The following is a 14,916-nucleotide window of genomic DNA, read 5'->3' as shown; positions in this document are numbered from 1 at the left end:
GCAGTGGAGGCATGCTGACTGGGGGGATACTCACTGAAGTCGGTCAGGCAAAATGAAGTTTGTTCCTTGGCCCACAAGTGATTAGATCCTGCTGTTTGTGACTGGACTCTGCTGTTTCACCTCTTCCATACACAGGTCAGGAGAGCAGATGGTAAGAGGCGGTCAGGTGCATTCTATACCCAGTGAGCATCATTTTGTGTGGGAGGTAGTGGCTGAAGAATGGGAGATTCAAGCCCTGTTCATAGAACTCATCATGCTGCTCTGATTACCTGAGGCCTTGTAGTCACCATAACTATATTCTCAGGTCAGCGTCATGCAGTGGCCAGTTGCTACACCTTGTCTTCCCATGTCATCTCAGAGCACTCCTGAGGGGCAGTGTCTGCATTTACACAGCTTGGTGCACCTCTAGGGGCAGCATCTTCAGGAGCATGTGCCTGATGCACACACACAGCATCTGCCTTTTCAAAAGCTATGGGATGATGACCTCTCTTCCAGGCTCTAATGCCATTCAGACTCAAGGACTGGTGTGGCGTTAGGCCATCTTCAAGCTCTCTAGCTTCGAACGTAGGTAGTTTGCCTCTGTCTTCAGCATTATAGAATAGAATAGAATAAACCAGGTTGGAAGAGACCTTCAAGATCATCACGTCCAACCTATCACCCAACACCACCCAATCAACTAACCCATGTAACCAAGCACCCTGTCAAGTCTCCTCCTGAACACCTCCAGTGACGGCGACTCCACCACCTCCCCGGGCAGTCCATTCCAATGGGCAATCACTCTCTCCGTGTAAAACTTCCTCCTGACCTCCAGCCTGAACTTCCCCTGGTGCAGCCTGAGACTGTGTCCTCTTGTTCTGGTGCTGGCTGCCTGGGAGAAGAGACCAACCTCTGCCTGTTTACAACCTCCCTTCAGGTAGTTGTAGAGAGCAATAAGGTCACCCCTGAGTCTCCTCCTCTCCAGGCTAAGCAGCCCCAGCTCCCTCAGTCTCTCCTCATAGGGCTTGTGCTCCAAACCCCTCACCAACTTCGTTGCCCTTCTCTGGACTCGTTCCAGCAAGTCAACATCCTTCCTAAACTGAGGGGCCCAGATTATGAATCGGCAACAGATACCTTCACTGGCCTTTTTATCAAAGAATCACAGAATATTAGGGATTGGAAAGGACCTTGAAAGGTCATGGAGTCCAACCTCCCTGCCAGAGCAGGATAATCTAGAGCAGGTCACACAGGCACACCCAGGCAGGTTTTGCATGTCTCCAGTGAAGGAGATTCCACAGCCTAGACAGCCTTTTCCGGTGCTCTGTCACCCTCACAGTGAAAGAAAGTTTTTTTCTTATGTTCAGTGGAACCTCCTATGCTCCAGATTGCACCCATTGCCCCTTGGCCTATTATTGGACATCACTGAAAAGAGCCTGGTTCCATCGTCCTGTCACTTGCCCTTCACATATTCATAAACATTGAGGTCACCTCTCAGTCTCCTCTAAGCTAAAGAGCCCCAGCTCCTCAGCCTTTCCTCATAAGGGAGATGTTCCACTCCCTTCATCATCTTTGTGGCTCTGTGCTGGAGTCTTTCAAGCAATTCCCTAAGGTCGTTCTTGAACTGAGAGGCCCTGAACTGGAAACAGTACTCCAGATGCAGTGTCACCAGGGCCTCTTGGCCACAAGGGCACATTGCTGGCTCATGGTCATCCTGTTATAACCGTGGCAGAGTAAAACAAGGAGCATTTTCTAAGGACATGTCATACAGAGGCAGTCCTTAGACACCCAAATTTATCAATTCAGTAGGACTATTTATCTCTGCAAGGAGGAGATTGGAGTTTGGTTCATACTGTGTTATGTGGCACAACACAAATGGTAGGATGATCACACTGCCTGTCACAGCCTTGTAATCTTGCCTAAGAGGACAAGGCTGTTTTAGATCTATGTGCAGCTGTTCTGCAGAAAGTCCTCTGGGCTGTGTAACTAGCACATTTCTTTAATAACAAAACAAAACAGTGCAGAGGAGAGAACCAAAATGGGTCACTGCTTGTGCAGTGGCAGAAACAGAGGAGCTTGTGGTTTTCCTGGGTGACTGGACTAGGGCCAGAGGAGCTCTGAGTTCACAACCAATTTGACTCTGGTTAAGAGGCCACTATTTAAATCCTTCCTATTTTTCTGCTCTCTAACATTGCATTTACTTTGGGTGGACTCCAGATGCCTTAGTCCATTCATAGAGGAGAGACAGCTATGTCCTCAGCAAGCCAGCAAAAGAGACTGCCTGTTGCAACCAGTCTGCCTGTGCAGGGCCTCCCCTCTCCCTTCCCACTCCAGGGGCAGGGTGGCAGTGTGCAGGAGGAACTGGATACTTTCAGAGCAACTGGGATTTCTGTGGCTTCATTAATCCTGACACTTTTGTAGCCAAATAAGGAACCTGCTCCTCTGGACAAGAGGGTGCTCCACGCTGCTCATTGGTATTCAAAAAGCACTGCAAATGCTACTGTGCAACAATTTGTTATGCAAAAGACCCTGCGTTACTTGGTATAGTATGATAGGGCTAGAATGACTTCTTTTTGATGGATGCCACCTATTCCTTTTGTTAGCTTTTGGGCCAAGCTGAATGTGCAGCCTAGGCCTCACTCCAGAACAAAACTGGAACTTTGGGAGTTTTTAATTTTTGAGTCTGCAAATAGGCAGAAGAAATACAAGGAAGAAAGAAAATGTGGGAAATGAATGAAATGGGCTTTACTCAGTGTGCTTTTTCTATTTGGTGGACAGGTTCTGTGTTCAGATCCCCGATCTAAGTGGGCCCTTTCCAGCTGTCAGACAGGGAAGCTGAAGTAGGAAAAATGGAGAAAAAAAACAGGACTTGAGAATGTTTTTCTACTGCATAATAAAAAGATTGTTATTTTCTTACTGATTTACACATGCTGTATCTGCTGCCCCTCATGGGAATGAAATGTCCTCCCATCTGCATGCGGTCATCCATGAGACTCCACTATCCTAGAGGATGAAGCATTGGGCAGGAAATGTTTATTGAAAAGATTCTTAAACAGAAAATTAAATTTTCAACTAAGAAAAGCAGTTTCCTTGATAAATGGTTGTTGGTTTCAACAACAAATTCTAATTTTGCCTTAGCTTTTTCTGGAAAAAAAAGATATATCTGGTCACAACGCATCATGCAAGATATGAGAGAAAACTATTATCATTTGAGTTGTTCTTGTTTCTGTAAGGGCCAAACTGTGCCTGCTCCTGTTTTCCATGTCTGGGCTGTGTGACTAGCCTCTGCCTTCCAGAGCAAGCTCCTGGGAGGCAGCATTTCTCATTTGGAAATTTCTAGATAAAACAAAATTGAATGTTTTCACTGAAAGAAACTGCTTTTCAGCCACTTACATGGATAAGTCATGTGAGGCACTCTGGCCATTGAAGAGGTGACTATACAACTTTTTCAGATCTCCTGCATGCCATAAATCAGTGCCACTGAGTCAGAGACCAGAGATCAAAAGCCATGGCAATGGGTATCTTAAATCAGGTTTTAACCAGCTAACAATCTTTCCCATTTCCAGAAATGCATCCACCTATGAAGTTTCGTCCTCTCAATCCATCAGCTCGCCTCAGCGGTCCAAACGAGTGAAGGAGAACACCCCTCCCCGCTGTGCCATGGTGCACAACAGCCCTGCCTGCAGCACCTCTGTCACGTGCAGCTGGGGTGATGTGGCGACCAGCACCACGCGGGAGCGGCAGCGGCAAACGATAATCATTCCCGACACCCCTAGCCCCGCTGTGAGTGTCATCACTATCAGCAGCGACACAGATGAAGAGGAGGAGCAGAAGCATGCACCCACCAGGTGAGCAGCGACTCTCTGCTCTTCTCTGTGTGCAGGAATGAGAGGCAGAGAAGTGTTGGAGTATCCCAAGTGTTGCTGTAGGGTCCCAGCATCTACAGTTGGGTTTAGGCACCCACACTGTCTGTCATTTGAGAGGAAGGATGATGCGGAGACTAAAAGAATGGCTGAGGACTCCACAGACTTAGGTGATGTTCCCTGCTGTGCTGTATATTGGCTGTGTGACCTTGGAAAAGTGAAGTCGTCTCTCTGTGCCATAGTCTGTCATCTGTAAGATGAAATAATAGTTTTTGCTGTCTCACAGGATTGTTGAGACTTTAGAGATCCTGTGGTGACAAGCTTCTTTTGAGTCAGATAGCTGCTTAAAACAAAGACAAAAAGAAGGGTGAGGATGGAAGGCAGCTTCAAATTGCCTTTTCTTTCTCAGTGATCAGGCATCTGTGAAGATCATTAAATGACACCTTCCATTTGTGCTATTTTCCATAATAAGGTCATGAAAAACAGTTACTGGTTGTGTCATAAACACTCAATAATGGTAAATACATTGCAAGAGTTTTGCTCAGCTCTGATTGTGCTGCCAAAACATCCCTCAACTGTTGTACAATGTGGCAGAAACTCTGCAGACAGCCATAAATGAACTCTTAAAGACCATGATGACTGAGTTTTGTCCTTGGAAAATTAACTCACATGAGTGAATGGTGCAGCCCAGGACTGCTGCCACTGCTGATCATCTACTGTGGATGAATGAGAACTTAATTTTCCAGGACTGTCTTTTCAGCAACTTTCATTAGATACAAGCACTCTTAGGTTTCTCATCTGATGTCAGTCACAAGAGATATCACTCTGTCTTGTTGTTGTGGAGACATAGCCCTGAAAACAGCTGAATAAGTACCCCCTCTTTTATGTTGTAACTGAGCTAGGAACTCTATAACTTTATCTTTCCAGTATTGTTGAGAGAGAATTTTTTAATTTATTTGGAACGTACTCCATGGTAGATTTCCCTTTAATCACCGGAGATACCTATCTGTATCTCTGCATCTCTGTGCTCTGGTGATAAATGCATGCAGAACACATGAGATGCATTTGGCCCCAAGGAGCTAAAAATCTGTAAAGAGGAGCCACATGATTCAGGCAACCAGGACTGTGATTTCAACCTGCCCCAAACAGCCACTGCCACTTTCCGTTCCCTTTCTCACTACCATCGAACTCCACCAAGCAGCAAGAGCTCACTGCCTCTTAAATTCAGGCTTGCCATGAATACAGTGATTATCACAAGGAATTGATGACAGAAGAGTGTAAAATATTTCACTGTTTAGTGTACCAATAAATAAAATTGCTACAATATTCCTTAGTTTGACAGAAGAAGGCTGGTTTCCGGAAAGTGTTGAATGCAGGTCAGCATGGAAGTCAGGAATTCTGTAAGGGCTTCCAGAGCTCTTAAGGGAAAGAAAGGGCAAGACAAAAGAGATGATGAAAACTAAGGTTTTGAGGTGGGGCAGCATGAAGAGGGCAGGTATCTCAAGGGTTATGGGAGCTGTTTTCAAGCTTCTTTACCCATGGTGCTGAGCCCAGGCTTTGAGAAATGATGTGCAAATACTTATGCTTGCTGTCTGGGTATCATCTTGGGTCCAGAGGAGCATGGAGGGAAGAGCTAGGATCCCGTGGCCACTTCAGTTAACAGTTGTCTCCTCTGCTTCAGCTTTGCTGCCATATGACCAGTTTCTTTCCTCGACACCTCTCTAGAGAGACAGACAGAACAAAGGTCTAAAAAATGTCTGGAAATTGAGTTGGGAATTTGGGGTCTTTAAATATTTGGGCAAGGACTGCTGAGGGATTAGGAAAGTAGTCCCGGTAGCTAGACTTACATAAACAAACTGGCTTTGATATGACTAAAACATATTCAGGACACGTTCCTGCCTGGGATCAGATCCCTGGCTACTTTTTGTATCCATATGGCATATCTGTACAGAACGCCAGGGTGCCAGCATTCCTGGAGGGCCAGTGCTTAAGAGCTAGATTTAATTTTTGAGGCATGTAGAGATATATCACGTGGACATGGGCTGTTCTCGGGCACCTTTTGGAATTCCAGAGTGAGTTAAATTGCCTGTGCAGATGTAACCAGACTGAGAGGAGAATTAGAGGTAGAGACACAGATGGAAAACAGCATGTCCAGAATGAGAATTTTTGGTTAAAGTCTTTGGGAGAAGTGAAATCAGTTCACTCAGTGCCTTTTGACCTGACCATACCTAAGATCAGATTCTCAGCTGGAATAAGAGTGTAGCTTCCCGTTAAGGAAGCTGTTAGCAGGATTTAATGCCAATGAGCTTTGCTCCTGCCAAACTTGAGGTGCTTCTCATTAAAAGTGCATCACATTTAGGAAAGTTTTCTTAATTGCCTACTTTTTTGGCTCCAAGAAAAATGAGTGTGACAGTGAAATAAGTGCTTTAATGTAATCAGTGCCCAAATGTTCAGGATCTGAGTCAAAAATGAAACAGTGCAAAGAATGCATCATCTTTCCAACATTTATGCAAGTATTACTCTATTGGGCAATATCTGTGGGAGAGAAAAATAAGAAATTACTTGAAACATGCTGTTGGTCACATCCTGACAGTATTTTTTCAGATTAGAATACAGAAATCATGTGATACTTGACAGATCACACTTAAATGCCTGATCCCATCTTATTGGTAGCAGTGGTGTCTTTGCATTAACTTCACTGACATTGGATTGACTCCTGAATTTGCTACAGTACTTCATTCTCTTATTTCCTCTGGGGTTAGGAATTTCTCTTTGACCCATGAGACTAAAATTGTTTATTTTATTGATTGCTCAGTGAGAGAGATTAGAGCTACCTGTGGTTGTGAGTAGTAGTAGATCCTTCAACGATGTAAGAGTTCGTAAGTCTCAGTGTAAGATGGACTGGTAATGCAGATAAAATATGATACTGCTGATGCAGTAAAGGAGCCCTACAGATTGTGTTTACTCCAACAGAAAAGCTTCTCTGTAGTACCAGAGCATCAGAAAGAGCTTTTCTTGCACAGAAAGAAAAATCTGTAAAATTTGGTGTAATATGGACAGAATTTTCCTTTTGCTAATGAAAAGCACAGATGTTCAAATCGGATGTTTATGAACTACCAGCTGACCAGGCAAGCAGGCCAGCACATGGTCCATTTTTTTCATTCACGTGTGTTTTACACTGCCAATGAGTGTAGCTTGGTGTAATCCTTTGAAAATCAATTGTCAGCTGAAAATGTTGGGCTGCTGTTGGATAAAGGTGCTGGGGAGGTGATGTAAAGTAGACTGTGGAGAGCCAGCTTGATGGAGTCTTGTCAAAGGGGGCCATCTACTGGGCCCCAGCCGTGGACCAGGGGTAGAACCATGAGGATGGACCTCAGTCGGAGATTTTCAAGGGGCAAATTCCTGATTAAAAACCTCCATTTGTGAAAAGAAGACTTTTTACAAGCTGTATTGAGATTTTCCTAGTAATACCTCCAACGCACTGAAATCTGTAGAGGCTTCAAAACAGCAAAAACCTTTGACTTTTATTTAAGGAGGAGAACCTATTAGCAGATTAAATAACTAAGGGGAAGACCTCTTTTCTAGTTTAATGGAGATTTATTTTTTTTCCTTTCAAAATATGGGCAAATAATAGGTATTGTAAAAAGAAATTAGCAGAATAAAAAGGGAACATTTTTATTTAATTAAATTGTTTTCACCTGGTTTCTGTTGCCCACAAAAGTTTTGTGTGTGTCATTTTGTCCTGCAGAACAGGGGAAAAAAATGTGCATATAAGAACTATTATATGAAGAGGAAACAATAGTAGCACCTTATTTATCACCAGCAAATTTCTAGAGTCTTTGTTCAGCATCCTTTACAAAGAGACTTTACAGGCCAAAGAGATTTTTTCCTGCTGTGTTGTAAGATAATGCCCTAACTGTTATTTATTCTGGAAGGAAGAATTTCAGTCTAACTCCTACCTGTGAAGCACTGAGGAGAGTAAAAACAGAGAGAAGAATTGAGATTTTCCCTACAAATTTACTTTTCTCTGCTTGCTCTTGTAAGAAAGTCAGACAGACAGACTGACAGTGCAATTGCAGTAGCAGTAACTGGGGCACATACTCAGCAAGCTGCAAGCAGCAGGGTTAAGTACTATCCACTGTGCAACTTCTCATGGTGCAGTGGTTAAATGTAAATCCTCCATTGATTAAATACTTCTGAAGCTTAGGACTGGAGAAAAGTAAAGCATCAACTTATTCACAGAGTAGGGAGGCCCAAATATGCCCTGGGATTTTGGCCGGGAAGGAGGGAGAGCGAACAGGCTGCAGTGGTGGTGCAGCAAGAGATACTTCCACATCCAGCCTAGGGATGCATCACAGAGCGTGGCAGGAGGATTTCCACATCCAGCCTAGGGATGCATCACAGAGCGTGGCAGGAGGAGGGACTGGAAGGAAAAGAAGTGGAGGTGGCTCTTGTGACATGCCTAGATGACTTCCCATCCAAACAATGAGTGTAGCATCCAAGAAAAACGTGCATGACGTAAGATTTCAACAAGAGCAATTGCAGTTGTAGTGTGAGTTTTGTTATCTGACTCTGTAGATGCCTAGAATAGGTGGATTATTCTGAAGCAGCAATCTGAAAAGGTGTTACTAAGGTTTCAGAGACCTGAGACAGAATTTTTGTGATGTAAAGCTAACATTGCATGGTGAATACGCACACCAGCTCAGAGGCACAGCTATGCAATGGATGCCTTCTTCCCCAAAACTCGAAGGCCTTGTGGAGCTGAAAGCCTCTGTGGTGGCCACACTGAAAAGTTTTCTTTGAGTGAAATGCCTGTGGAAGAATTTCCCCTACTAGACACCATTCACTTTTTCTGTGCTTCTGGTGTAACTTGAGATACACAAAGAAAAAAGGCCTATTCATGCAGTGCTGTCCCATAGCAAGCTTTTGGGCTAGGCCTTAAGCACGTAGAAGTCATCTCAAGTTGCATTGTTACAAAAGCTGTTGTCACTGTCCTTATCCTATCTATGTGTTTTCAACATTGCTTTACCACCTAATTCATCATCTTCTGTTCCTGAACTTCCTTTTACTTTTTGTCCTCATCATGTCTTTGGCACCTTTCCATTAAGATTATCTCAGATGCCACCTTAGTTTCTTACCTCTGTACAAGCTGTCTTCTCTTCCTGCTATCAGACTTTTCCTTGAGATCTTTCCTTGTGGAGAGTGGAAACCCATGTCTGTCTCTGCTCTGTACTCACAAAGGTGGTATCTGTTACAGAGGTGTCTCCAAGACCTGCTTCTGCAACTGTTAAAAGGCACAGCTGTACTCTCTGTCTGCATATTGGACATGGACTGTTTGTGTCCAAGTTTGAGAACAATCTCTTTGGGACCAGGTGGGAATGGCCTACCACTCATAAACTAGTAATAGACTTATGAAGCAATGCATGTTTTTCCAGCTGTTGTTCTGAAAGGGAGGACAGAGCTCCAGCCAATGAGGGTTAAAAAGCCTTTCTGGTTTAATACTTTTCAGTCTGTGTAGATGGATTTGATGCCTCTTTGGTAATCTTCCCCTCTTCCTCCTCCGGAGACTTAAAATACACTTACCTACATAATGCAGGCAGGCACAGGAGCTGACCAGGAACACATGCCAACTCTCAACACTACTAAATCATGTATGCTGCTTGGAGGAGGGAAAGCAGTTACCAGCCTTGGAATGAGCTCAATAAGAAAGGAGCAAGACTTTTAATAGTATTTTTCTTTGTAAGCACAAACCTCCCCAAAAGCTGCAGCTGAGTTACAGGAATAGAGTAAGCTTGCTGTACAGGCAAGTGCTGTGTCAACAGGTAAAGGCTCTTAGTCCTAATGGTTTGTGAGCAGGGAAGGCAATACATCAGCCTGGATATTGCATTGTTGTGAGGTGGGGAGAACAGCTGAGTCCTCAAAGGAGACTGGATGGAGGATAGTTGCTGGCTAGCAAGAAGACTTTGAGAAGGGGGAGCAATAGCTCTTCTGGGTTGAATTTTCAAAAGCTCTCATTTCAGCTTAAGGTGTGTCTCTAAGCCTGTGAGTCAACTGATTTTCAGCATGAGCTGGGCCTTTGATGCTTTTGAAATTCCCACCCTGAATCTCTGAGGCAGACTATGGTACAGCAGGTGCCAAGGTCTTGGTGTGTGTAAATAGGTCTGACTGACTTCACTGCTTGCTCTAACATTAACTGCAGTCTTTCTCTTTCCTAAAGACAAAAATCCAGCTGCTTTCCATGGAGTCCTCGTGCACTTGAAATGACATAGCCTGCTGGATCAAGAGGCTAATCCCTTGGGGCCTAATCCTACAAATATTTACCTATGTGGTTTAGCTCTGTTACTGGAATAGTCCATCTGACTTTAGTGGATGACACATTAGTAGCACTGAGAAGTTGTGTAAGGCCTGGCAGGACCACAGCTCTGGTCCTTTTCAGTTTTCCATCCATGAAATTAGTTTAATATCCTGCTGCAGTCCCTTTCTCTGGACAGGTTTGGGGTTTGGGTCACTTACTCATTTAACCACATGGATCTGCTGGATTTTCTTGTAACCTAGGGGCTGTAACACTTTGAAGGAGAAGGCTCTTCATGGTCCCTGCTTTGACAGCCCTCAATCAAATGGTGGAAATTATGCCTATTCTAAAACAATAAATAGCACAGATTACACAGAAAATTACCCTTCCAGTTCCACATCTCAGCCTTGCCTTGTCAAGTGTCAGCTGAGAGCAAGTATTTCCAGTTCAGCAGCTCAGCCACTTATGTAAGGCAGGAACTGTAAAAGAATAGCTAGACCTTATCAATTGTCAGAAAACTCTTTAGTGACTTGATTTTTCTGTATAAAATGTAATAACTGTCAGAGGTAGGGAATATATATCTCTTCCCAACTGGCAGCCAAGGGTAGCTGCAAAGGGCAAGCAGTGTGGATACTCATAAACGTGTGATTACAGGCATTTCTGCTGAAGGAAAGAGGAATATTGATACAATATTCATCATTTTTATTGGCTTAATAGTCTTCTTTCATAGCACCATATCCAAACTGCTACATCTTTCTTCACATACAGTAGTTGTCCATCTAAGGTAACACTGTTGCTCTTTCCATTTCTAATCCAATGCTCTCCAGCTTCTTCTGGAAAGCCAGAATATGAGGGTTTGCTGTCATACACATTCCCTGTTGGAAAGGATACTGCTCCTATAAGCATTGCTTTCAGATTCCAGCTTGCTGTGCAATAGTTTCCTCTCCTTCTCTGTCAAGTGTCAATACCTTAGGAGAGCAAGGGCCTCTCAAGACTAACTTTTCACTGTGCATAGAACAACATGGTTTCATGCCCTCCTCAGGGCACACTAGGAACCTGTGATGATAGCACAGGGAATTCCAGAATGTCAGGGGCTGGAAGGGACTTCGAGAGGTCATCTAGTCCAAAATGCCTGCCAAACCAGGACCACCAATACCAGATCACACAAGAACTCATCCAGGAAGGTCTTGAATATCTCCAGAAAGGGAAACTCCATGATCACTCTGGGCAGCCTGTTCCAGTGTTCCATCACCCTCACAGTGAAATAATTCTTCTTCCTATTTCCATGGAACTTCCTGTGCCTCAACATCCACCCATTGCCCCTTGTCCTGTCATTGGGCATCGCCAAGAGGAGCTTGGGTCCTTTTGGCAATCGCCCTTTACATATGTATAAACATTAATGAGGTCACCCGTTAGTCTCTTCTTCTCCAAGCTGAAGGGCCCCAGCTCCCTCAGTCTGTCCTCATAAGGAAGATGTTCCATTCCCTTAATCATGTTTGTGGCTCTGCACTGGACTCTCAAGCAGTTCCCTGTCTTTCTTGAACTGAGGAGCTCAGGACTAGACACAATATTCCAGATGTGGCCTCACCAGGGCAGAGTAGAGAGGGAGCTCTCAACCTACTGACCACAGCCCTTCTAACACACCCCAGGATGCCATTGGCCTTCTTGGCCACAAGAGCACATTGCTGGCTCATAGTCAACCTTCCATCCCCTAGGACCCCCAGGTCTTTTTCCCCTTCACTGCTCTCCAGCAGCTCAGTCCCCAACCTATACTTGTACATGGGGAAAGTCTGTGACGATAGCTTGTTTGTGAATGCAGCACCCCAAGGTGTTCTTTCATGGAGAAGATGATAGCTTTTCAGTTACAGGTCTTGAGATTGAGGTGTTGAGTTGCAGTTTGTGAATGTTAATGGAAAGTGAAGCTGAAAGGAACCCACCAGTGCTTCTTTAGCAGTGGTAAAAATAAGTAAGGAAACATTGTCCATGGAAAGAAACTGTTCTCCATGTCTGTCCCCACCTTTCCCTGTGTAAGAAGTGGTGCAAAGAGTAGGGAACAAACTGCTCCATCATAAGCTAAGACCAGATTAATCAGCTGTTCCCTGGTCTGGACTGGCCAGAGTGAGAGAATGGAGGGGAGACTCCGTGGGAAAGGGATGTTTCTCTTTTTAAAGTGCACACTCAAGCATAAAAGAGAGAGGTCCCTTTTTCTCCATGTCATTCCTGTTCCTGTTGGGGCTGTTTCCACCATTAAGCCTAATTACTTAGTTTTTATGTGCTATCCATTTCTTTTCATCATTTTAAAAACTTCAGTTGCCATAACAACATAATGCAATCAGTGAAACATAGCAGCTATTTTCTGTAGTCAAGGTCTGTGCACTGTCAAGGATGTGAGCCATTTAAGCAAATCTTCACCATCCCCCCTTCCTCCCTCCTCTTTTTCTCTCCCTCTTTTTCTCCCTAAACAAGCTCATAACAGGAAGGAGAAACCATCAGGAATAATTAGACACAATAGCATGGCAAATCCCAATCGTACTCATAGAGTCTAGTCTAATGAACTTCTAGCACTAATCTTGGAAGTGTTGATGTTCCTTTTTAATCACTTTTTTGATGTCATAGATAGATTAGCTGCAGCAAGACCTTGATAATCCACACTAGAGCCAGGAGCCCGAGTGCCTATTTAGAGAAATAAAAGAAAACCAAAAGCATTGCATGCTTTGCTCTTTTTTTTTCCCTCTTTGCCATTTCTTCTTCAGTTTTAAGCATTTATTGAGAATATATGCCCACTGTACCATATTAGTAAATAGAATGGAGTACATTTGGTAGATTTGTGAGATTTAAGCATGGAAAGTCATAACATCTATTATTAAATCATTGCTGGAAGGCTGGGAGAAGCTGCCACGTTTTTGTGTGGGTGGTGAGACTTGCAACAAAGCATAGTATAACTGCTGGGCTTCTACTGCACTCATATATAAAAAGCAATCTGAAAAGAAATCTGGCAGTCTGGTTCAGCGCTATTCTAAGCATTGTGACTATAAGATCTATCCACAATGCCTTGCTTACTCCTTGACCTCCATGAAGGCTTTCCTGGAATAGCAACGACTGAGTTTTGAAGCCTCGGATTTGGCTTAAGCAGCCTCTTTCTGGCTGAGGACTGAAGGGTGTGCGTTGCCTTTATGGAACTAATCTGCTGCGGGCAGAGTCTTCTGGCGGCTTGCGAGTTGACTATTGCCCATTCACTCTTTCTGCTTGTGTGCTTTTGTTTCAGCACCATGTCCAAGCAAAGGAAGAACGTCATCAGCTGTGTCACCGTGCATGACTCCCCCTACTCCGATTCCTCCAGCAACAACAGCCCTTATGCCGTGCAGCACCGTGCAGGGCAGAATAACGGGAACACCTATGACACCAAAGGGGTTCCAGAGACTCACTGCAGTGGGAACCCCCGAACCATCATCGTGCCACCACTGAAAACCCAGGCCAGTGAGGTGTTGGTAGAGTGCGATAGCCTGGCTCCAGGTAAATTGCACCTCTTCCGTCAAGAAAATTAGTAAGAAATAAATGATTTATCTTGGAAGAATCTCATTGTTCGGTTTCATTTTGTTTGTTTGTTTGTTTTGTTTTCCAAAGAAACCATGCTCCTGCCCTTCTCTCAAGTGACACAGCTGTTCTTGGGAGCCATATTGCATTGTTTATGTGCCCTGGTACACTCAGGAGTCACGGGGCAATTGTCAGTCTCAGTTACTTCTGTACAAACCCAAGAACAGGATGCGGCCTTTAGCTCAACATTTGACCTGAAAGGCTCCCAAATGCAAGTGTGAACCTTTGCTGCCTAGCTTTCCATAGGGTTACTTTAAAACGGGTAAGGTAATGAAAACACACATGCATTGACATCCAAACTTGTTGGCATTTCTGGGAAGAACATTTCCCCAGGACCTTCACTATGAACTGATAAGGTTTGCTCATCCAAAGCCTCAACAATGCTAGACTGTACAATGTGTTCAGAAGAGGCTTATTGTGGAAGTCTGGCCCAAAGCAATGGGCTTTGAGCTACTTGGCAGTCCTTTATTTTGGCACACTGCTGATGAAACCAAAAGCTCATAGGGTGAGGTCTGTACTAGCTCCTTCTCCTTCTCTTCCTGCTCACCAGGAGGTCAGCCAAGCCACGGGGTTGTTTGTGTGCTATGCACACTGTACTTTCCTTCCTCTCCTTGGGGTTTGTACCTGCATTGTACAGTTCTGCTGGCAGAACCATTGCTCACATTTCTGAAGGGTCTATAAAGCCTTCTCCGGGCCTAGTTTGGGTCCAGATGTCAGGTCTGCTTGCCTGCCTCTAGGATAACAGGCTTGCCTTGTATATGAAGCACTGCTGAGGTATTCTGTTAATTAAGAGAAACCGTTTTCTTATCCAGCTTCTTTTGTATGTCTCCTCCCAAAGTCCACTCTGGAGGAGATTCAGTGAGGAAGAGATAGGGTGAGCAATTACAGAATGTGATGTAAGCTACAAATGTGTTTCCTTTCCTGGCACAGTCACCACCAGTCACCACTCATCCTCCTACAAGTCCAAGTCCTCCAGCACCGTGACCTCCACCAGCGGTCACTCTTCAGGGAGCTCGTCTGGAGCCGTTGCCTATAGGCAGCAGCGACCAGGAGCACATTTCCAGCAGCAGCAGCCTCTTAATCTAAGTCAGGTAAGTCAACTGAGACAGATTTTGGTGGTGCATCATCCAGCTCCTCCAGCATGGGCTGTCCTGTTCCAGTCTAATGATAGTTGGGCCCCATGTCCAGTTTGAG

General features: G+C 44.4%; 1 protein-coding gene across 2 annotated transcripts in view; it reads left to right on the top strand.

The window, feature by feature from the left end:
• Window positions 1-14,916, top strand: part of HIPK2 (homeodomain interacting protein kinase 2) — a 143,889-nt gene that overhangs the window by 116,019 nt on the left and 12,954 nt on the right. For both annotated transcript variants that reach the window (XM_068142222.1, XM_068142221.1), the window contains exons 12-14: window positions 3,540-3,821; window positions 13,394-13,641; window positions 14,653-14,813. In XM_068142222.1, the coding sequence (XP_067998323.1) occupies window positions 3,540-3,821; window positions 13,394-13,641; window positions 14,653-14,813 (691 nt within the window). The remainder of the gene's footprint in view (window positions 1-3,539; window positions 3,822-13,393; window positions 13,642-14,652; window positions 14,814-14,916) is intronic.

This window comes from Melanerpes formicivorus, unplaced genomic scaffold (assembly GCF_026170545.1).
Source record: "Melanerpes formicivorus ecotype bairdi unplaced genomic scaffold, bMelFor1.0.p_v2 SCAF_8, whole genome shotgun sequence".
In the NCBI taxonomy this organism is placed as follows: Eukaryota; Metazoa; Chordata; class Aves; order Piciformes; family Picidae; genus Melanerpes; species Melanerpes formicivorus.
This window is presented reverse-complemented; position numbering and strand designations above follow the sequence as displayed.